This window comes from Vanacampus margaritifer, chromosome 3 (genome assembly GCF_051991255.1).
Source record: "Vanacampus margaritifer isolate UIUO_Vmar chromosome 3, RoL_Vmar_1.0, whole genome shotgun sequence".
NCBI classification, from domain to species: domain Eukaryota; kingdom Metazoa; phylum Chordata; class Actinopteri; order Syngnathiformes; family Syngnathidae; genus Vanacampus; species Vanacampus margaritifer.
In genome coordinates, this window is record NC_135434.1 from 14,117,739 (window position 1) to 14,140,574 (window position 22,836).

General features: G+C 38.5%; 1 protein-coding gene across 3 annotated transcripts in view; it reads left to right on the plus strand.

Moving 5' to 3' along the window:
* pcsk5b (proprotein convertase subtilisin/kexin type 5b) overlaps nucleotides 1-22,584 on the plus strand; it is an 81,753-nt gene extending 59,169 nt beyond the window's left edge. The window contains exons 21-37 of one of the 3 annotated variants that reach the window (XM_077561467.1): nucleotides 8,107-8,209; nucleotides 8,532-8,668; nucleotides 10,453-10,653; nucleotides 11,686-11,748; nucleotides 12,670-12,730; nucleotides 12,821-12,966; nucleotides 13,050-13,256; nucleotides 13,399-13,482; nucleotides 13,697-13,883; nucleotides 14,894-15,108; nucleotides 16,167-16,409; nucleotides 17,435-17,671; nucleotides 17,739-17,916; nucleotides 18,409-18,626; nucleotides 20,120-20,223; nucleotides 20,294-20,504; nucleotides 21,321-22,584. In XM_077561467.1, coding sequence (XP_077417593.1) covers nucleotides 8,107-8,209; nucleotides 8,532-8,668; nucleotides 10,453-10,653; nucleotides 11,686-11,748; nucleotides 12,670-12,730; nucleotides 12,821-12,966; nucleotides 13,050-13,256; nucleotides 13,399-13,482; nucleotides 13,697-13,883; nucleotides 14,894-15,108; nucleotides 16,167-16,409; nucleotides 17,435-17,671; nucleotides 17,739-17,916; nucleotides 18,409-18,626; nucleotides 20,120-20,223; nucleotides 20,294-20,504; nucleotides 21,321-21,766 — 3,041 coding nt within the window. In that variant the 3' untranslated portion in view covers nucleotides 21,767-22,584. Of the gene's footprint in view, nucleotides 1-1,541; nucleotides 4,449-8,106; nucleotides 8,210-8,531; nucleotides 8,669-10,452; nucleotides 10,654-11,685; nucleotides 11,749-12,669; nucleotides 12,731-12,820; nucleotides 12,967-13,049; nucleotides 13,257-13,398; nucleotides 13,483-13,696; nucleotides 13,884-14,893; nucleotides 15,109-16,166; nucleotides 16,410-17,434; nucleotides 17,672-17,738; nucleotides 17,917-18,408; nucleotides 18,627-20,119; nucleotides 20,224-20,293; nucleotides 20,505-21,320 lie in introns of those variants that run through there. The other 2 variants (XM_077561466.1, XM_077561464.1) reach the window with 2 other exon arrangements.
* The last annotated feature ends 252 nt before the right edge of the window (nucleotides 22,585-22,836 follow it).

The window sequence follows — 22,836 nt, forward strand, 5'->3', positions numbered from 1 at the left end:
CATACAAATTGAAAATTAAGTACCCACACTGTGCACCTAGCCTTAGATACTCGGAATTACTGCGTACAGAAATATTCAGGCACCAAAATAACAGGCGACAGGGAAAGAAAACAGATACTACCAAACAAATGGTACTGAAATAACCACATACCAAAGTAACCAGATAATAAGCAAAATAGAAGGTACCAGAAAATATAGGTAGCAAAGCACAAAACAAAATAGCTAAAAGTCATGTGAAAACTAATGATATCCAAACATCACGATATGATAAATATCACAATATGAACCTCACGGTACGATAATTATCACGATATTGTGGGGAGGTTGGCTATATATATATATATTTTTTTTTTAAGATGCTCACAATACTGTATAAATCTCACAATATTTAAAAAAAAAAAAAAAAAAAAGTTAATATTGGAAAGCACAATCTTGTGTTTTTTGAACATAATGATAGCAGTGACTGAGAAATTGTCATGTCACACTAGTTCACAATTTTGATTAACTGAAGCGGGCTAAAAGTAATGTTTTCGTTTTTTGTTTTTTGGGTGGGGATATTGATAAATATTTGTTGGTAAAGGAGTGATAACAGCCACGATGGCCAAAACATTCCTAATTAAAATTTTAAAAATTGCACTTATAAACTAACCAGATGTACATTACAATACATTACAGTACAATACATTACAGTACAACTACTCATATGTACATTATTTTTTTGTTTTTAAAAATTCACTTAGTGTTAATAAAATGTTGAAATATACTCTTGTTTGCCAGTACAGATGCTTTAAAACTGGCAACATTAAGACAATGTAAAACAATGATATGGATGGAGATTTTTTTCCACAGCATTTATAAGATTAATGACGGAAAAAGTTCAGCAGGCCATGCCACAATGCATCCTGGGGAACGCACTGCATTCCATACAACAGTGGGCACATCTTTGTACCCTTACATGCAAACAAAAAGATACAGAGTCAGACATATTCCCTATGACCGTTTTGAGCATTTCTGTACCTTTTGTAAACATAAAAAGTACTTTGTTGAGGAGGGGCTAAGTTTATCCCGGGTTGTTATTCGAAATTACAGACAGTCGTAATTTTCAACCCAATTTCATGTCAATCGGTAAAACTGGTGTTTGTAGGTGATTTGCTAGTTAGTTTTGAGGGATTAAGGCTCATTAAAATATATACACAGTATTTTCACCAGTATACTTTGGGAAAATGAGAGCGCCTGATTTGAGAACCACTGTACAGAAGTGTCAATCCAGCCTCAGGACTTCTCTTTTGATGACTTTTAAAGTATTTGATGCCAAAATTTGTCAATTTTCTAATTGTGTGACTTTTTTTGTTTGTTTTTTCTCTCCCTCTCTCAAATCTTTTTCCCCGCTTCCTTCTCCTGGCATGGATCCAATCACTCCACTGGACCTCAACTTCCCATCTCCTGACCAATCACACCTCGCGTGTGTTTTATTTCCGTGTGTGTATATGTGTTCTCTATTTTTTTTTTCTCCTTCTCTCTCCTTCCTGGTCTGTGGAAAGCAAATGAAGAATCTTGGGCGGAAGGCAGTTTCTGCGTGCTGGTTAAAAAGAACAATCTCTGCCAGAGGAAAGTTCTGCAGCAACTGTGCTGCAGAACATGTTCGCAAAAGGGCTGACGGGTTCACCACCCAACACCCCCTTGCTCATGCCCCCCACTCATTCACAGTCACATAATTTATAAAGGAATCTGTGCCTCTTAAAGGGACTGCATGGGAGGAGGTGCAAAGACGGGACTACAACACACCTACCTTTTTTTTTTCTTTTTTCTTTTTTTTTTGCTGTGTACTCGGACGGTCGCGGTGTACAATGACTGGGAATTTCCTCAACAACAACAAAAGTGCAAACAAAACAAAAAGTGTCAGTATTTTGTGACCAAAGCATCAATGCCAAAATAATTGAACTTTTTTTTGTTGCCAGTGTAGCGCGCATCGCTAAAACCTGTGAATCTCTGAATGCGTCTGTGTGCATCTTTTTCTCTCTTTTTTTCCAGTGTTAATAATAATAATAATAATGAACAGATGGAACTAGGAGAGCTTCTGTAAATACAGTGTAATACGTCGAAGAAAACAAATTGTTGACAAGTTGACATAACAATGTGAAAATCTTGTTCGTCTGGGCCCACGAGGGAACATATACAGGCAACATACACGCACACTAAAGAAAATTAAGTCAAAATGGCAGCAAAATCGACTTTACCGCTACTGCGTGTTTTCACCAGGGATGGGCATTTGACTACACAAAAAGCTAAATAAAATGTGATGGAACTTTCTCTGAATGTTTTGATCTCCCAATTCCATGCCAGAGTGTGGAAATAGCTCAACTTCTAATGGCTGTCATCACATTTGTCCTTTAGGCAGCAAACTCGCTCAATCAAGAGCACACTTGTGCTCTCTTTTGCCTCTGTTGCTTCGAAGACATCAACCTTTTTTTTTTTGTTATTCCAAATTGGAAAATTTCCATGGTAATTATGGCATTTAATGGGACTTAACTTGGAATTGAATGACATTTAAAGGGATACTTGACTCATTGAGCCATTTTCAGCAATAAAAAGTATATGTTGTCTATATGTGTGATAACTTCATTATTTTTCATGTACAATTAATACCTTTAAAAACATTTTTTTCCACTTGCTGTCGACTGAAGATGACCTCACCTGTGCTGAGGAAGTAGGTATTGTCCAATCATAGCTCAGTTTACTGGCCAAACCCCAAAAAAAGGTGAGAAATGATTGGTCGTTACCTAATTCCTCAGTACAGGTGATGTCATCTTCAGTCGACAGCAAGTGGAAAACATTTTTTTTTAAAGGTAGTTATTATACATGGAAAATAATGAAGTTATCAAATTAATTCTGGACAAAATATTAATGTTTTACTGCTGAAAATGGCTCAATGAGTCAAGTATCCCTTTAATGGAAAGGTATGCACCGAAGCAAAATATAAAATGCAGACATTGATACAAAATACATTTAATGCAAGGCTATTTCAGTATGTTAATTGCTCTATTACCCCCCCCCCCCCCCCCCCCCCAATTATTTCATATTTCGGCTTCGGCCTTCCTGGCTGGAGTTTGCATGTTCTCCCCGTGCTTGCGTGGGTTTTCTCCGGGTGCTACGGTTTCCTCTCACATTCCAAAGACATGCATGTCAGGTTAATTGAACACTCCAAATTGTCCATAGGTCTGATTGTGAGTGTGATGGTTGTTTGTCTCTGTGTGCCCTGCGATTGGTTGGCAACCAGTTCAGGGCGTACCCCGCCTACTGCCCGAAGCCAGCTGGGATAGGCTCCAGTCTCCAGTTGGTCCCCCGCGACCCTTGTGAGGACCAACGGTTAAGAAAATAGATGGATGGATTGATTTCATTTTATTTATTCAACATCATGTATCAAAATGTGGCTCACAACACAAAGCAAAAAAATCCAACCAAACAAACCAAGAAGAAGAAAAAAAGACCATGTGACGACCTGTTAATTGAAAAATTTGTGAGTTGGGGCGCTCATAAATTAAGTTGCCACTGTACTAGCATGAAATCTGCTTAAGTTAGGAATATGCCAAAATATATTTCCCCAATATTTAAATTCCTAAATGATCAATTCCTTGTTTCTTCCTGCTGATTTCCATAAATTCCCATTCATTTCCATCGTAAGTTTATAACTTTTATTTTTCCACCCTACACCAATCAATTAGGCCCATCCCTCACTTGATCTAAAGGTTGTATGTTCCCGATGTCAGGCCAGTTGACACTCGGTCATTAAATCAATTTGTCATCTTGCAGGGATCCTGATTGCTTGTATTTCCTGTTCAGCAAAGGGTGTAGAATCTGTTAGAAGTCTCGAAACATTTAAATGCACAAATGCTCAATGTTTGTGAAAAATGTATCCCGCTGTGTCCCCTGCTGCCGAGTAGCGTTCGATTCTTCCATCTGCATCCCTTCCAGTGACCCAAATGACCCAAAACGAGAATTACATTTTAATGAGCGCAACATTTAGATGTTAGTGGTCACGACATGGCATCTCCTTGTTGCACGATGGCCGGCGGACGTTCCTGACTTGTGGTGCTGACGTCTAATAACAAAAGAACAATATCAAAAGATCTGTTTGTGTGTGGGAATTTGTGAGTGTGTGCGTGAGAAGAGAGAGCGTAAGCGTGCGTGTGTTTGTTTACAGTATTATTAGATTGTTGTCCTGGTTCTTGTTGATTTGTAATAAAGACTGATGAATCCCCTGTTGGTTTTGTTTCACATAAAGTTGTCATTGATAACTTTTGGCACACAAAACATGCACACATACACAACCCTCGTATAAGACCTGTTTCTTTTGTGTACCTGTGACATATCAGCAACAATGCATTATTGTTATGCACAGTCCTAGATTTTTTTTTTACTTAAATGTTATTATTAAAATGTTTACTCGATTCATGTTTTTGTTTTTTGTTCATTTTTATATTTACAGGGTTCCCGCGGGGTCTATAAAAAAGTCTAAAATTAAAAAGCTTAAATTTTAGGCCTTAAATATCTTAAAAACACCCATATTTTCACCCCATGTCTAAAATTCAATTTACCCAGGTCTTAAATTATTTTATCCGCTCCGTCCATTCCGAGAACTGTCTGTAGAAAAAAAAAAAGTGCTGGTTATGTTGTTTCTACTGTCTGCGTGCTGAAAAACCTCCACACTAAAAGCAAGGGGGTGCGTTTGGATTGTAGTCAATGTAGTTTGGGCGGGCGGGTAGTTCGTAGTGGTTAGCATAGCATCTAGCTTGTTGCGTTCGGTTCACGGCAGATAAGCCTTCGATAGCCGCTATTAGTTTTTAATTGGATGGGGGTCGCTGTCTGTGCCTGTAGCGGACATTGAGTTTGATAACCTGGCAGCATTCTCCGCAATTAGTCTTGTTATTGTCTTTATTAACAGCTTCGATTCGAAGTTAATTAACACATGACGCTAAAGAATCCTTTTGCGGCTCTCTTCTTCAGCTATCTTATGAAGTACGCCATTATGTGGGTGCGACCCAGTGTGCCACCAAGTTTGTGTGGAAACTGGTTAAATGGGAGCTACTTTAGGCACGTTGTTGTATTGAATTTAATTATTTGAACTTGCCTTGAAAAAAACTTGTACAACCACATATTTTGAATGTGACTTATATATGGCCACTAGATATTTTATTTTAATTTTATTTACGTATTTAGTTTTTGAAATTAATTTTGTGTATTGTCTTGACACAAGTAAAAATACAAATGGCCCTAGAAATTTGATCAATAAGTGAGATGAAATCAACACTTTAATATATAATATACAATGTTTTAGAGGTATATTTTACCAATTGCGAATTACTTTATCTCTTATTAGGAATCATAACATTATTTATTCTCTTATTTTGTTCTTATTATTTCAGCTATCTTTTTTTTTTTTGACAAGTGGTGTCATATTTATGGTGATGTGCTGTGTTTCCGTCATCCTCAAAAACGGAATGTTTGCTCAATCGTTGACGTTGCATCATCAAAGAAAGCAAGCAATTTTAAAACACTTGAGATTGGTGAATCATTTGTAAAATAAATAAATAAACATTAAAAAATACACACGTAAGGATGAAGCATACTTGTGTACTAAATTACATTTTAGGTTATACAGCATAACTGTCTTCAGGAGATGATTTTTCTAAAATTGTATTCGCTTTATGAGGTGTCAAACATTGCCACTAGTCTGCTCACAATACCATGATAAAACTTAAAAAATATATATAATTTTTTTTTTAGCAATATAGCATCACACATCTGCATAGTATGCACATTTTAGTAGAAATTGGATGCAATTCGTAGAAGTCTTTGGACACCTGGAACTGTCCAAGAAAACACAAAAAAATTGCTTCAAATCAAAATGGCAGACTTGGGTAGACGTGCCTACCAAAGTTCACATTGAGTTATGTGAGAGGTGTTGAGTTGACTGAATAAATTCTTAATGTTGGCAAAGACAGTGAAAGTTTCTCTTCCCTAAACTTGATTCCTCTTTTTGAACTTCCTGCGTCTGTCTGGCTGCAGATGCAAAATGTCCATACATGCGCGTACGCACACACACTATTCCAATAATGTGTCAATACACAGGTGAGCTAATGGAGAGAAAATGTTTATTTGTTCAACTGAAGTGAGTTTGAGGTGTCTATATGGGCGGAAACCTATTTAGATCAAGTTCCCCAGGCCATAATTACTTTAGCATCACTCTTGAAATACTTTGCATTCCTTTAATTTAAACTCCACGTCAGCTTAAAACTTGCTATGTCAGCTCTTAAACATGTCTACTGCTGCAACAAATAGTGCACACAGGAAAGTAAGTTTTATCCATCTTTTTTTTTCGAAAAAAAAAAGAGGTGTTCATTTGAAAGCAAAGACATTTATTCACGGGTAGGTAAAAAATGTGTCCATTTGTTGAAATGTTAAGCAGTTTCTGCTATGGAATGGTCTTTTTGGTTTAAACTCCAAGTCAGCTTTACAGATGGCATGTCTGTTCTGCGAGAGGTGTATGTTTGTAATTATAAAATGTAGGGTGTGCCCAAAATTGTTTTGATTCTCATTTAGTTGTTTAAATGTCCCAAAATGGATTTCATTTAAATTATTTTATACTGTATTTGTGTGTGCCTTTATTGCGAGCGCTGTTCATGTTGTACACGATTTGGCCACTTAGGGGGCAGTGTGGTTCCGCACGTTCCGATACACTGGTAATTTGTAGCCATATTCGAGAGTAGAAGGAAAAAGTCACGGTCAAGTTATTCCAATAAAAGTTATTTTGCAGCGTAGGAAGAGCATATGCCGGTGAGTAATGTTAAGATGCTTCTGTGTATACATTCCTGAAGCGTTCTTTATGAATAGCCGTTCTTCCGAGTGATACAAGTGCCGCGAGTAGCGCGCTAATTAGCATTAGCGAGTCAGACTGAAGTAGATCATGACGATGCTCCGACTTCCGGGTTTCACACATCAGCGATGTTTCCGGTTGCTGCTTGCAACGTGTGGGCTGCGTCCTACTGCTTGCTGCCCTTGTGCCCCTCGGTTGCGCGTTCCCGTCGACCGGTGCGAGTGTGTAGTGTGTCTTCCTCAGTTGTCCGAAGCAACATCAGCTTTATAAAAGTTATGTCCAGTCTGCTTGCAGTGTGTTGTAACACTGACGACATCTAGAGCCACACATGGTTGGTATTAGATGCCTTCCATCCATCGCGTGGCACCAGGTTATGTTTGTTTTCCACAGGGAGGATGCAAATAGGGCATGCATTTTAGGTTATGTGTATTGAAGTGAATAACAAGTCCAGTGACTAGGTGTTTATTTGAGGTGAGGCATTTCTCTGTCACCTTGACCACTCAATTTGGTTATTGTTAAATGTGGCAGAATGCAGAACAGTGTGTGTTTGTGTGTGTGTTTGGAACTTTGAAATGTTCAAGCAAAGGCCTTGGGGAGGCGAGAAAGCAGGCGACAGTTGTCATTGAGAATAATGAGGTGGGCGAATGTCAACATCACAGCATGGAGGGACGTCACTCAAGTGGAAAGTGAGGTGTAAACTTGTGTGAGTGACAGGGATACGATAGTTTGGGGAATTTTTGTTATAGTTTGTGTTGATTTTGTTGTGGGTTTTTTATTTCTTTAATTTTGTCAGCTTTAATTAGTTTTCAGAGTGGCTTTGTCAATTTTAGATTTTATTTTTATTTTTTTACAAAAATGCTTCGTTTTAGTTTAGTTTTTATTAAGTTTGATGTTAGATATCTTTTTTTGTGTTGTGTGCAAGATTACAAAGACATCGGTAAGTATCATGTAGTAAAACTTTAACAAATATGTTAAAAACATTTTAAAAACAACCATCCACAAATCAAATACAGTTACTGTATAACAGTCCACAGAGTTGGAATTACAGCAAGTGCAGTGCATAATACTGCTTCTAAAGATGGATGCATCTCAGCCCTAATGTCTAAAGACAAGGATGGTCTTGGTTTTAGTTTGAGTTATTTTTGATAGTCATGAACTAAAATAACCTCAAGTGAGTGATGCTATGTATTGATTCTAAGGCTTGTTTATGCACTGTGATGTCCGCGTTGCAGGCCAGTACATGGGCGGGCATGGCAAATGTCGCCTGTGTGACGTCACCTGTCAGGAGTGCACGGGTCCTGAGAGAGAGGACTGCACCAGCTGCCCCTCCACACGGTGAGAAAGACCACCGTCCACAACCCCCAATACAATTTGCCTGCATAGTTTGATCTGGAAATTAGAGTACATGATTATTATTTTTTTGGTTGCATTTTAGTAAAGTGCAATTGCACATCATCTACAGTAGGTGGCAGTGGTGCTCCATTGTCAAAGAGTGCGCAAGGAGTATTAGCTCAATTCCGTGGCTGGATGGATATAAGTGTATGGATATGAGTGATTTTGTAAATGAGGGCCAATTGTGATTATAATGAAATAATCTGACAAATTGGAGGTCATTGTTGTCATCTTTTTATTTTCATTTGCATTGTTCCCCGTTTAGGCTTTTCGACGAAGGCGCTTGTGTAATCCGCTGCCAGAGGGGGCGCTACGCTGTGGCCAAAGAGTGTCACCGCTGCTACCACACCTGCCAAGAATGCACTGACGAGGGTCCTCACAACTGTACTAGCTGTGACAAAGGTACGAGCTCTCAGCTGGTCTGGGATCAGCCATGTGTAGTACAATCGTTTAGACATACAAAAAACTTGTGTGTCAGCTGACCTGGGATCAGTGCTATAAAATGGCCATCATACATTCATTTATTCAATCAATCATTTTGCAATGAACTTGACTTGCCTGGGATCAGTCCTACAAGTTAAACGTGAGTGTTTCACTTTCCTGGTCTAATCCCTGCTTAAGACAGCAGGTCAGTGCTTTGTATCCTGGTGGTGTGCCATCCTCCATCTTAAACACAAACAACAATAACAAAGTGTGGAGGCGATTAATCTGCGCCACTATTTTTAGGCGCACGCTTGAGATTTATATGCAAAAGATGTAGCAGGCAGCGTGTGGGGATTTCTTTCATGTGTGTCCCTCCACCCACGACACATCATTAATGTCTGGAGATGGAGGTGGCTAATGCTTGTTTATCACTATGGCGCTCTTAAAGCTGCAACTGTTTACACCACATGCACGCACACACAGATCAATGATCTGTTCCTTTGCTCTGGGTGTTGCAGTTTTATACTCCATTCTTTGCTTTGTGCAGTGGCCCATTGTCTCCTCTTGGATAAGATTGTTTGAAAATAATAAGCACACATGCTATATATATATATATATATATATATTAGCTGTTAGCTGTTAACTTAGCCTATTGCTGTGGACGTTGCAGTACAGAACTCCAAAATCTTCACGTTGCCACAGTGGCCTTTAGTCTCCTCTCAGATAAAATTGGTCAAAAAGAACAAAATCATACAGTATGCTAACATTATCTTAGCCTGTTGCTGTGCCTTAGTTCTGGATGTTGTAGTATTATACTCCACAGTCTCTGCTTTGATGTATTTGCCCTAAATCTCCTATTGGATAAAATTGGTTGAAAATAATAACACACGCTAATGTTAGCTGTTAGCTTTTAACTTAGCCTATTGCATTATACAGAACTCGAAAGTCTTCACTTTTCCACAGCGGTCCTTCAAAAAGAACACAATTATATGCTAACATTGTCTTAGCCTGTTGCTATGCCTTAGCCCTGGATGTTGTATACTCCACAGTTTTCGCTTTGGTGTAGTTGCCCTGAATCTCTTCTTGGATAAAATTGGTTGAACATAATCACACATGCTAATGTTAGCTGTTAGCTCTTAACTTAGCATATTGCAGTACAGAACTCCAAAGTCTTCGCTTTTCCACAGCGGCCCTTAGTCTCCTCTCAGATAAAATTGGTCAAAAAGAACAAAATCATACAGTATGCTAACATTATCTTAGCCTGTTGATGTGCCTTAGTTCTGGATGTTGTAGTGTTATACTCCACAGTCTCTGCTTTGTTGCAGTTGCCCTAAATCTCCACTTGGATAAAATTGGTTGAAAATAATAACACACGCTAATGTTAGCTGTTAGCTTTTAACTTAGCCCATTGCATTATACAGAAATCGAAAGTCTTCACTATTCCACAGCGGCCCTTAGTCTCCTCCCAGATAACATTGGTCAAAAAGAAGAAAATCATATGCTAACCTTATCTTAGCCTGTTGCTGTGCCTTAGCTCTGGATGTTCTAGCATTATACACCACAGTCTACGCTTTGGCGTAGTTGCCCTAAATCTCCTCTTAGATAAAACTGGTTGAAAATAAAGAAGTAATGCCATGGTTCAACAAATTTTTTATGCTTTTGTGTTGCAGTATAGTCTCACTTTTCCACAGCAGCCCTTAGTCTCCTTTTGCACATTATGCATGTCATATACAGGTTTTCTTCCATGTCTCGTCCCCTTCCAGACATGTTCGATGTGTCCCGCTACCTGTTTGGGGGCGAGTGCCGAGACGCCTGCCCCGAGGGCTTCTTCCACTCCAAGCGCAAGCGCTGTGAGCCGTGTGCATCCGACTGTGTTGTGTGCACGTCAGCCAACCACTGCCTCAGCTGCAGCCCAGGACACAAACTCCGAGAGGGACAATGTTTTCCACTGGTGTGCAGCACAGGTGAATGGTCAAAAATCAGTCTGCAACAAATCACAGCATGTCATATATCATATTGAAGCCACTTATCTGTACTTTCCAGCTTTGTAGTTAGGTTTCAAAGATGGCCTTGTACCTTTTTATTTTATTTTGTTACTTGAAAATGTGTCAATTGTTCAGTAGTAGCAAGGTCCACTGTTCAAGAAGTGATTCATTTGTTCGTATCATAACTAGAGCTGTCAAACTATTTTTTTTAATCAGATTAATCACATCTTAGAATTTTGATTAATTAATCGCTTAATAATAAATCACTTTTTTTCTACATTTTTCTCCCCGCCAAATTTGAAGATTATGATCGGTTATGTGTTAATTCTTTTGACATTTAATGTTATGAGGACGTCTTCAACATTTTTGTATCCACTGCACCTGCTCATCCTCCTCTTTTTCTAATCAGTTAATTACTTGCATAATTTAAAATGGAAACAAAAATGGCCTCGATATTTTAACATGAACTAATATTCAAAATGTGATAGGTAAACATTCATTAAATGCTTTACTTTAATGCAGGAAATTATGTTTATTGCTCAAACACAACCTGTGCTACATTAAACGTAGCCATCCGCTGCCACGCTAAAGGCTATGGTCAAAGTTAATAGTGCGATTAATCTGCGTTAATTCCTGATTAATGCAATAATTTTTTGTGATCAATTAATCAATTAACTCTTTAACTTTGACAGCATTAATCATAACTATATCATGTATCCTATTTCACATTTATGCCCCTGATAAAGCATTTTATCTGGAACTATATTTTGCCTTTTTATGGTGTCGTAATGACCCAAAACATTCTTTTTGCTTGAAAACATGGAAATCAATCATAACAAAGTAACAGATCAATGTGCAATTAAAGCCATTAAAGTCCCCAATGATGACTTTTTAAAACGTCAAATATTTCATGTCTATCTTGCACTGTATAATTTAGTTATATCTTCTGTTTTTATGAATTTTGCATTTTCTTTGTCTCATTTTTAACTGCTGTCAACTTGTGCTCTTCAGGTGAGCTCGCAAAGGCTGAAGTCTGTGTGCCCTGCGATGACGGCTGCAAACAGTGTGAGCACAGTAAGTACATAACAATACAAACACACACAACTTGAAGGCATGGTTTCCAGCTTTTGAGTGCCTCACTTCTTTTTCTTCCACTTAAGTGAATGACTAATTGACTTGTACACGTAGCAACATGTCTCTGCATTCATTCTTCACTTTGTGTGGGTGGCGGGAGCAAACGATCTGTCATTTACAGTATTTGACCCTCGGGCTATTGGGTGCTCACCACAGCTTTAAAGATACTCTGTGACTATGTGATGCGTTTAGATTTGTTCAAAATTGTGTTTTCGCTGTGATCAGTTCAACAGTCGTTTTATGCTGTCTTAGAACACCCCCTAGTGGTGACAAACAACACAACAAGTTGTGAGCTGTTTCTTTATTTATTTATTTTGTTTAGGTGTTAAAGTTGGGGGGAGATTATTTTTTTGTTGACAAGAGTATGCATGTTTATGTGATCATTTTATGACTGATAGTCATTTAGCAGTTTGGCAGCAAGCCAAGGCCCAAACTAACATGGTAAAATTAAAAACACGATATACAGTACTCAACTTAAAATTAATATAAATTATTTTGCTGTGACAAATTAGCATACTGTTAAATGTGGTTGTCCTAAAATATAAAATTGTGTTAGATTTAATAATCATAATTTATATGGCTGTATATTTTTTTAAATATTTATTTTGTAATATATTAGTGTTATTAATTATTATATAATTATTAATAATTATAATAATTAATTAGTTATAATAAATTAATAATTATAATTATAAAACAATAATAATAATACAATTACAATCATTTTATTCTAATAATTATTATTAACATTGTTAATATTTGTAGTTTTTATATTTGTTTTGATTTTCTTAAATAATATTTAAAATGCTACTTGCAGTATTGTACTGTACGCAAACATGCTAACTATAATATTTCTCACAGAGGACTCCGGACACCCAGACCAGGGAACAATCTGCCTCAAGTGTGAAGATGATTTCTACAAGTAAGTTTTCAATGAACATTGTTTTTTTTTGCACATTTTATTGTGTTGTAGTGTAATGTGTTTTTTATTGGGTGCGTTTGTGTGTGGCAGGCTGGATTCTGACTGCTACAAGTCTTGCCCGGACGGCACCATTGGTGTTCTCGAGAGTATGACATGCGCTCAGTGTGAAGACCGGCATTGCGCCATTTGCGACGAATCACAGTGCTACTGGTGTCAGCGGGGATTCTACCTGTTTGGTAACAATCTCCACCATTTTGGGAGGCCACATTGAAAGAGCAGTGAGACAAAAGTACGTGTGTTTTTCTGTGTCTATGTAAAGACGGTAGTTGTGTGGAGGCGTGCCAGGCGGGCTTCTTTGTGGACGTGGAGGGTCAGGAATGTGAGACGTGTCACCGAGCGTGCAAAACGTGCGGCGGTCCGCGGTTTGATGATTGCGACTCGTGCCAGGACGGACTGATGCTGAAAGGCGGCGAGTGCGTGAAGGGAACTCGGCTGGGGGCCTGCTCTGGTGGACACTTCAGGAACGGTAGGACAAACAGGCGCTCTTTGTCTTAGCTATAGTCAGCGATGCACTTTCAAAGAAATACGAAACACAAATATGAAAAGAGAGCACTCATAAAGAACAGCCCAATTTCAGCTTCCCAGGTGTACGCGTGTGTGTGTTTCAGGTCAAGGAGAGTGTGAGCTGTGTCATTTTTCTTGTGAGACCTGCTTTGATACACACAGAGACGACTGCATCACCTGTCACAAAGGTCTGTCCTCAGAATGTATGTTGTGGAATGTGAATTTTTCACGACTGGAATGCTCTCACATACACTTCTGAATTTCTCTTGTATGTATAAGCATGTGTATAAAAGATCATTTGTGCATATCATGGTTGTTCTTTAAAAAAATCCATGATTAGCATTAACATGAATGTGTCCATCGAAGTACATAAGTAGTAATTACTGTTCTGTGTTTTTGTAGGAAGCTTCCTGACGTCCGATCAGAAGTGCGAGACTCGCTGCCCCGCATCCACCTTTGTCAACATCACGTCTGGGCGCTGCGACGCCTGCGCCGAGGGCTGCGTCGCATGTCACGGCGCCGACGCATGCCAGCGCTGTCAGGCCGAACTCTATCTGCAACACGCAGCTTGTGTGCTACAGTGTGACAGGTCAGCTGTCTGTGATAACCTGTAGTGTATACATTTTTTTCTTTTAAACTTTATGTTTAAAATTTGAGGTACAAGTGAGCTTTAGTGAAGTTAATTTTTTTGTTGTTGTTGATATTAATGTATTTGTTTATTTATTTTAATAATACACCCTTTTTTCATTAGAAACAATGCACTCAACAGCGTTGTACTGTTTATTGTACTGTACTTTTTAACATTACTGTATATAAAATGTAGTTTCCACACACACAACTGTAACTTTCTTTTCCACACCTTCTTCTTCTTCTTCTTCTTAGACCGACAGCCTTTCAATGGGAAACCAATATGAATTGGTGGTGGCTCAATGTTGTGAAGTGTGCTGCCGCCATCTTGTGGTGTGCATTTGAAGCGCACTCAAGTCAAAAATAAATGCATAAATAAACACGGCAGCTCATAGCGTGAAAAACATCTAACTCGAGGCAACACTGTATTTACAGTTTATGAAACATGTTTATATCTTAACTTGTATTTTATAATATTAGTTCTCTGCTCTTTGATAGTATTTTCCTCTATTACAAATGCAGTTAAAAAAAAAGTTGTACTGGTTTTCTGGCTGCTAAAAGGGATTAATGGTGTACTAAAAGTAAACTAAATAACGAATAACAAGTTTGACTTGTAAGTCAAAGTACTAAATAATAAACATTAAAATTGTTTCTTTTGATGGCATTCACATTTGTTACAATGAAATTTATTAAACACAGTTAAGTATTTCAAAGTAAATGTGAGGGTTTCTTGACCGGTTTTGAATTCCACAGCAAGGTTTCTAATTAGGGTTTCAAAATAGGGTTGGTTTTGTGTGGCGACCTAACCTTAAGTCATCCTTCCTTTTTTCCCTCCTTCCTTCTTTCATTCCTTAAGTAAGTTAATATAAATGTATTGTATATCAACTTTTGTTCCACCCTGTATTTACCTGTACATTGAACTAAGGACTGCAGTATGTGTGTAGCTTCCCTCACACCTGTTTTCGTTTGCAGAGGTTTCCCCGAGGATGGCACGTGCCGCCCGTGTGCTCCCGAGTGCACATCCTGTCATGCCAACGCTTCCTTTTGTCTGAGCTGCGAGCCCGACCACTTCCTGTTGGAGCACAGTTGTGTGCGTGGCTGTCCGCCGGGCTACTACAGTCAAGACGTGCAATGCCTCCGCTGTCCCCCCGACTGTATTCACTGCAACCAGGACGGACTCTGTGACAGTGAGTACACCTGTATATCAATTCAAATGTGCGTGTGTGGGCGTGGCGGACAACTTTAAGGAACAAAACAAAAAAAAGGAATGAAAGTAAAGTAACATTTAGAATAAAGCACATTTAATTTGATTAACAAAACCATTATAAGGGGGTTGCAGGGGAATATATTGTTTTTCAGCCATACTACAATAAAGTGTAATTCCACATCCACTACATTAGGTGGCAGTAGCGCTCTCATTGTCAGAGAGTGCAAGGAGTATTAGCTCCTCTGCGTAGGTGTACTTAGAACAATTTTAAAGACAAATGATATTATTTATCGTTGCGGCAAAGAGTTGGGAGGGGCGCACTACACAACGGGAACATTTACAAAATAAGTGTAAGATTTTTTTTAAAAATCCAAATGTTTTTAAATGTAGGCCTGCCATCTATACAAGTCAAATAGAAGAAAACAACACACATTTTATTAGTGTAAGAAATAATTAAAATGTGTCAAACAGTTTATTATGAAAACTGGCACACACAAAAAAACAACAAATTTAAAGTGGGAAATGAATGAAAGTAATATAAAGTACATTTACAATTATTGTTAGTAGTTAAATTAAAAATCCACTTGTTTTCACTAGAGGCCCTCCAATACTGCTGTGTTTTTGAGTGATTTTAAACGCTTTAAAATGAGGCAGTTTGCAGTTCATAAAAAAAAAAAACTTTTTGTCATATGTATGATAAAATTGGCTGTATGACAGACAGTGTATTATTATTAAAATGATCTTTTGAAAAATCATCCCATCTCTAACCACATCTCATGCCTCAAATTTTATTGTAATTATTATTTTTAAACTTGTGATACCGCGACAAGAATAGCCTATCAGAAACAGAAGGCATGGCTGAAGAGGTGTGTCAATCATTCAGACTCGGTTTCCAATGTACATTTAAAAAAATAAAATAAAAAAAACATCAAACAGTCGAACATGATCAAATTATGCTAAGTATCGCAGCTGTTATTTTTCAAAACCATTCAGCCTTCCTCTCAAGTCTTTTTTGTGTGTGTGTGTCTTCATCACCAGAGTGTGCCGATTACTTCTTCCTCCACGCCGACAAATGTGTGGACGACTGTCCCGCTGGCTTTTTTCCTAGCGAACAGCAACGCGAGTGCGTTCGTTGCCACGCCGACTGCGCCTCGTGCGACGGGCCGGACCATGACGACTGTAAAATGTGCCGCAACCCCAAAGCCCGGCGCTACAATGGAGAATGTCTGCCTCAATGTCCCAGCAACACCTACTACGGAAAGGTTGATGGCGAGTGCAGAGGTATCATTGGAAAAATTTATAATTTGAAAATATATCTAAACATTTAAATCTTAACAGTGTTTTTTTTTTTACAATAATATGTTCTATGCAGCCCCACTAGTCTAAATACATTATTCTGGTTAATTGCATTAGTGGAATATGAGTTAAGCAGCAAAATCCAGCAGTTTTGATCAATATCAGAAGGCGGCCATTTTGTCACTTGCTGTCGAGTGAAAATGACATCACAGTTGCTCAGGTCTCAGGTAACAACCAATCACAGCTTAGCTTCAGAAAACAGGTGAGCTGTGATTGGTTGTTGCCTGAGCCCTGAGCAACTGTGATGTCATCTTCAGTTGACAGCAAGTGACAAAATGGCCGACCCTGAGATGGATAAAAACGACTGGATTTTGCTGCATAACTCATATTCCACTAATGTAATGTAATGACTTCCCCTTTAACTCATTCACTCCCAGCCATTTTCACTGAAGCAACCCCCTTTGCTCCCGACTGTTTTACTGGATTTTGACTGATTTTGCAAAGTCCACACAATATTGTGTTCTATTGCTATAAAAACAAGGAACCTACCAAAAGAAAGGTTAGTCTCTTCTTTCATCAGGAAAAAAAAGTATATTTCTATCTGTTTCTGTTTTACAGCAATTAGCATTAGAATATAGCTAAGTTTCATCATTATTCACAAATCTGTTTAGAACTGTGGGTAAATCGGCTTGTTTTCAACACGGCCCTGGTTGATCTTTTGTACTCTGCTGCCACCTGCCGGCCGTTTTTGTAATAACTACTATTGCATCAACCGTTCTTTGCAGTTGTGAAGCTGCATCGAAGCCTTCTGTATGCTCTAGCATAAAAAAACGTATAAATACATCTTTGGGACACTTAAAAGATTTAAAATAGAACATATTTATACGTCTTTGGGAGCAAGTTAGTTAATTATGTCAGAACTTGTCATTATGGCGGAACTTGGAAATCTCCGAAACAATTGAGAACCACTGATAATGTCGATGTTGAGTAAGTTTGTCGCATGTGTCCAGACTGCGACCACTCCTGTCTGACGTGCTCGAGCAGCGGGCCGTCGTCATGCCTCAGCTGCGGGTCGGAGCGCCGCCTCGATGCTAGCGGCCACTGCGTATGGTACAGCCGGTGCTCTCTGCACACCTACATGGACGGCGGGGGGCAGTGCCGGCCGTGCCACGCCTCCTGCCGTAGCTGCTCCGGGGGTCCCGGCCCGGACCGCTGCCTCAGCTGCGACTTGCCACACTTCCTGCTCAGTGAGTGCGCCGGACCAGACGCCGGCTTGCCATGTAAGATTCTTGACAATTTCTTTTTGTTTGTCAGACTCAACCTGCGTGCAGCAGTGTCCTGCTGGTTACTACGGCGACAGGGACGAGCACACGTGTGAGCGATGCCACTTGAGCTGCGCCTCGTGCAGCGGACGACATAGCGTGCAGTGCTCCACGTGTAGATCGGGTTTTTTCAGGCACGGCAGCAGCTGCGTACAAACCTGCCCTGAGAGGTCAGTGGGACGGTGTTTGCCGTTTTATCACCTTTTTTAAAGAGGAAGTCAGCACCCAAAAATGTTCTTAATATGTTCTATGCAGCCCCAATAGTCTAAATGGGGTATGATCAATATCAGAAGGCGGCCATTTTGCCACTTGCTGTCGACTAAGGATGACATCACAGTTGCTCAGGTCTCAGGTAACAACCAATCACAGCTCAGCTACAGAAAACTGGTGAGATGTGATTGGCCGTTGCCTGAGCCCTGAGCAACTGTGATGCCATTTTCAGTCGAAAGCAAGTGGCAAAATGGCCGCCCCCTAAGATGAATATAAACGGCTGGATTTTGAACTCATATTCCACAAATGTAATATTAATCAGAATGTCATGTTTAGACTAGTGAGGTCATTATTGTCAAGACATTTTTAAGGTTACCTTCGTCTTTAAGCAACGGGATTTCTTCTGTTGACTTGCTTGATTTGTTATATGGGACTCACTTCTCCTTTTGCAGTCATTTCGGGAACAGCAGCAGCATGACATGCGAGCGCTGCGACCCCGCCTGCATTCGATGTCGAGGACCCGCCGACACCGACTGCCTGAACTGTCGGGGCGGCTTCGTCCATGTTAAGCACCAAAGCCGCTGCCTGAAGAATTGCCCGCCAGGCTACTATCATCACAGCTGGACCCACACCTGTCTCAAGTGCCACCCCACGTGCAAGACCTGCACAGGTTTGTGATCCGGTCTTATGAGGATGACTCTTCGGGAAACACGTGCCCCTCCCACTGGAATTTCCAAAGCTCAGTGAGGTTAATTGCATCAGTGGGAAGTTAATATGCTCAACAAATTTTGCATTACAGCAGTCATTAAATGAATCCCATTGGTTAGTCACAAGAAATTATGCATTTCCTTTCCTGTACAAGGGCTGTCCTAAATTTAGCCCTCAATGCTCTCTATTCATTGACTTTGCCAGAGAACTAGTCATTTAACAGTGCAATGTCATATAACAAAATAACATATATTTATCAAAAGAAAACGAAATTTAAAAAATTCTTACTGTCCTGAGTTCATATAATAATAGGAGAACAATTATTTATGTATTTATTTATATATAATTCAAACCCAAATTGGTTGGCATTAAGTCATGTTTTATAATCCTAACGTAAGGGGCCATAAATCATTTGAACATTTGACATGAGGAAGCCATCAAATTCAGCTACACACATTTTGTTATTATGGTGACCATAAATCAATCAACCATTGTCTTTTTTCATGTTTTATGGGTGGGTCATAAATCAACAGTACGTTTATCTGGGACATAAAGTTTATCCTAATATCCTAAAGTAGAGGGGCCATAAATCATTTGATAATTTGACATAAGCCATAACATTCAGATGCACATTCCTTTGTTTGCTGGCCATAAATCAATCAACCATTTTCTTCATGGATGGGTCATAAATCAATTGTGCATGTATCTGGGACATTAAGTTATGTCTTTTAATCCTAATGTAAGGGGCCATAAATCATTTGACATGGGGAAGCCATAAAATACAGTTACATATTCTTTTGTTATTATGGTAACCATAAATCAATCAACCTTTTTCTTTTTTTACCGATGGGTCATAAATCAACGTTACATTAATCTGAGACATTAAGTCTTAAAATCCCAACGTGGAAGGGCTATAAACCATGATATTCTTTGACCCTTTTAGACTAGGAGGACAAGTTGCACATTAATGCTTTTCTGAGGAGGCATAAATCCTTCATCCATTTATTTAGTTTATGGTTGGTCATTAATAAATTGTACAATAATCAAGGACATAAAGTCATGTCTTATAATCCTAATGTAAGGGGCCATAAATCATTTGATCATTTGACATGAGGAAGCCATTAAATTCAGCTGAACATATTTTGTATTATAGTGACCAGAAATCAATCAACCATTTTCTTTTTTCATGTTTTATGGGTGGGTCATAAATCAACGGTACATTTAACTGGGAGATAAAGTCTTAAAATTCCAACGTGGACCATGATATTTTTTTTTACCCTTTAGACTAGAAGGCCAAGTTACACATGAATGCTTTTCTGAGGGGCCATAAATCCTTCGTCCATTTATTTAGTTTTGGGGTCCTAAATCAATCACCACATTACAATAACAATGACAAGTCTTCATTTTAGTGAAGTATATCCAAGTGTATATAATTGACGATTTGTGTGTGTCCAGGTGCTGGCGCTACTTCCTGCCAGTCGTGTTACTATGGTTACCAGCTAATTGGCTCCAGCATCTGTGAATCGCAGTGTCTGATTGGCTATTACTTGGCCTCCCAGGTATTCGTCTTCGTCATATGACGTGACCTCCAATTTCATCCAAACGCCAATTTCTCCTTCCTGCTTCCAGGAGCGGTCGTCGGACCGTGACGAGCTCGACTGCCGGCCGTGTGACCGGTCCTGCCTGGGTTGTCGCGGTGCGGGCGCTTGGAACTGCACCGAGTGTCCCGCCTCGCAGATCCTGAGCGACGACGGGCGCTGCCTGAGCTGCTGCCACGAGCGGACGCTACCTGCTGACCGGCTTGTAGGGTGGCAGTGCTGCGACTGCCACGCTTCGCTGGGTATGACAAGCGGGCGCTTCTTTTTAGGAACAGGAATAGTTGGAGCAGTCGTTCATATAATCTATTTTTTTTCCCATTATTTTTTTCTTCATTTTGTATGAAAAATATATTTCCTTCAAGTAAATGTTGTAATTTAGTGTGTTTTTTTACGTGAACTCGGATGTCGGAAAGGTTATTTAACTATTTAATTAAAAGTGTATAAATCATGGCAAAAAAGATCAAATTTTACATACAAAAATTTTGAAAAATATTTTTAATAAAATATGTTAAAAGGGTGTAGATTTTAACTACATATATATATATATATATGTATATATATATACATGTGTATATTTATATATATGTATGAGTGTATATATATATATATATATGTATGTGTGTATATGTATGTATATATATATATATACATTTACGTATTTATATATTACCTAATTTATTTGGAAATTAGACCACCATTTATGTGGAAAAGGTTCATTTAAATGAAAGAACATTGTATTTGAGTTGTACAAAATAACAGGAAAAAAATATAATTATTTTCATTTACATTATTTACATTTAAATTATTTACAAAACCTTTTTTTTTTATTTAGTTTTTCTGTAACTGTCCAAACAACATGGACTAGTCCCCACTTACATATCATATCATTTATCACATCATTTTTTTTTATATTGAACTTACACACACCTGAGTTGCAGGATCAGACAAACTATGAAAAAGCTAATTACTGTTGCACAGAAAAAAATGCTAATAAGTGGAGTACGAATATGTAGGAGGTGACTGTAGCCTAAAGCAGTGATTTCAATTCCTCTCTCCAGACGAGTGCATCCTAGATGTCAACTTTGTGCTGAAAGACGCTGGCGACTTGGATAGAGAAGGCGGAGGCGGGGCCAAACTGGCGACAACAATTTGCGTCCTCCTGATCCTGTCGGTGGGGGCCGGGTTCTTCGTTTTCCTCCAGGCTCGCTCCAAGTCGATGGCCGCCGCCGCCAACAAGCCCAAAACCAAAAGCGGCGGCTACGAGAAGCTGGACACCAGCCAAGGAGCGGGAGACGCCACGCGGCAAGTTGTCACGTCCCCCTTCGGTGAGTACAGCGACAGAATCGTCAGGGCGGAGCATGATGATGATGATGACGATGAAGACGACATCGTGTACATGGGACAGGATGGCACCGTGTACAGGAAGTTCAAGTACGGCTTTTTGAGCGAGCAAGAGGATGACATTGAGCTGGAGTACGACGACGAGAGTTACACGTACACATGAACATGCACGTGCCACTCCACGCATTTTGCGCATTTGTCGCTTTACGTGCAAAAAAAAAAAGAACACATTTATGTGGAAAACGCTATTTAATTCGATTATCCAGTTTTACACAAGTGAAATTTAATATGAAAAATAAACTTTAAAAATTTTAAATTCTAAATGATGTAATGGATTTGTATGTGAAAGAGTAAAAATGTTATTGGACATATAGCAATTTTATGTGAAAAGTCACAATTAATGTGAAAAAGTTGATTAATATGATAAAGTAATTACAGCTGCATAAATTCAAATGTTATGACCTTGTAGCACAATGATCAAAAAATATATTTTTTATTTTTTTACCATAGAAACATAAGATCCACTGAAAAATGGAAAATGTAATTTTTCGTAATAAAAATGCCGTGAATTTTTTTTATGCTGAAAATGTGAAAAACTAAATTCTTCACAAACAAAATTTGTAATTTCACTTTGTTTAAAAGTTTTAATTAAATATTTATGGGAAAACTCACATTAAAAAATACTTAAGTAAATTGTTTTTTTTTATTTTTTAGTTTGATTGGAAAGAAAGCTGTAAAAACGGAGGTTTTATTTTATGTGAAAATGTCTTAATTTTACATGGAAACAGATAAAATTGTGGGAAATATTTTACATAAGTCACAATTTGACAGCTTTACAGGAAATTTTGTAATTTAGCATGGAAACGTTTAATGTATGTTGGAAAAAGGGTGTAATTTTACATGAAAAACTTTTTTTTACAAGGAAAAAGTTTTGACAAAATGTAAAGTATAAACTATTTTTTTAATCACATTTTGCATGAACAAAAGGTGTAATTTGATGCAAAAAAGTTGTAATAAACCATTTTTAAAAGTCATTTGACATCTTATTTTGACATTTGTGTTGGGGAAAAAGTTTACTGTTGTGTGGGGGAAATTTTATTTTGCATGAAAGTTGGATTTTTTGCAATAAGAGCTTCAATTTTACATTTAAAAAAATCCTAATTTAATGAATTACAGGAAAATGTGATTTTCTGTGGGGAGAAAAGCACTTAAAATAAATACACAACATACAGT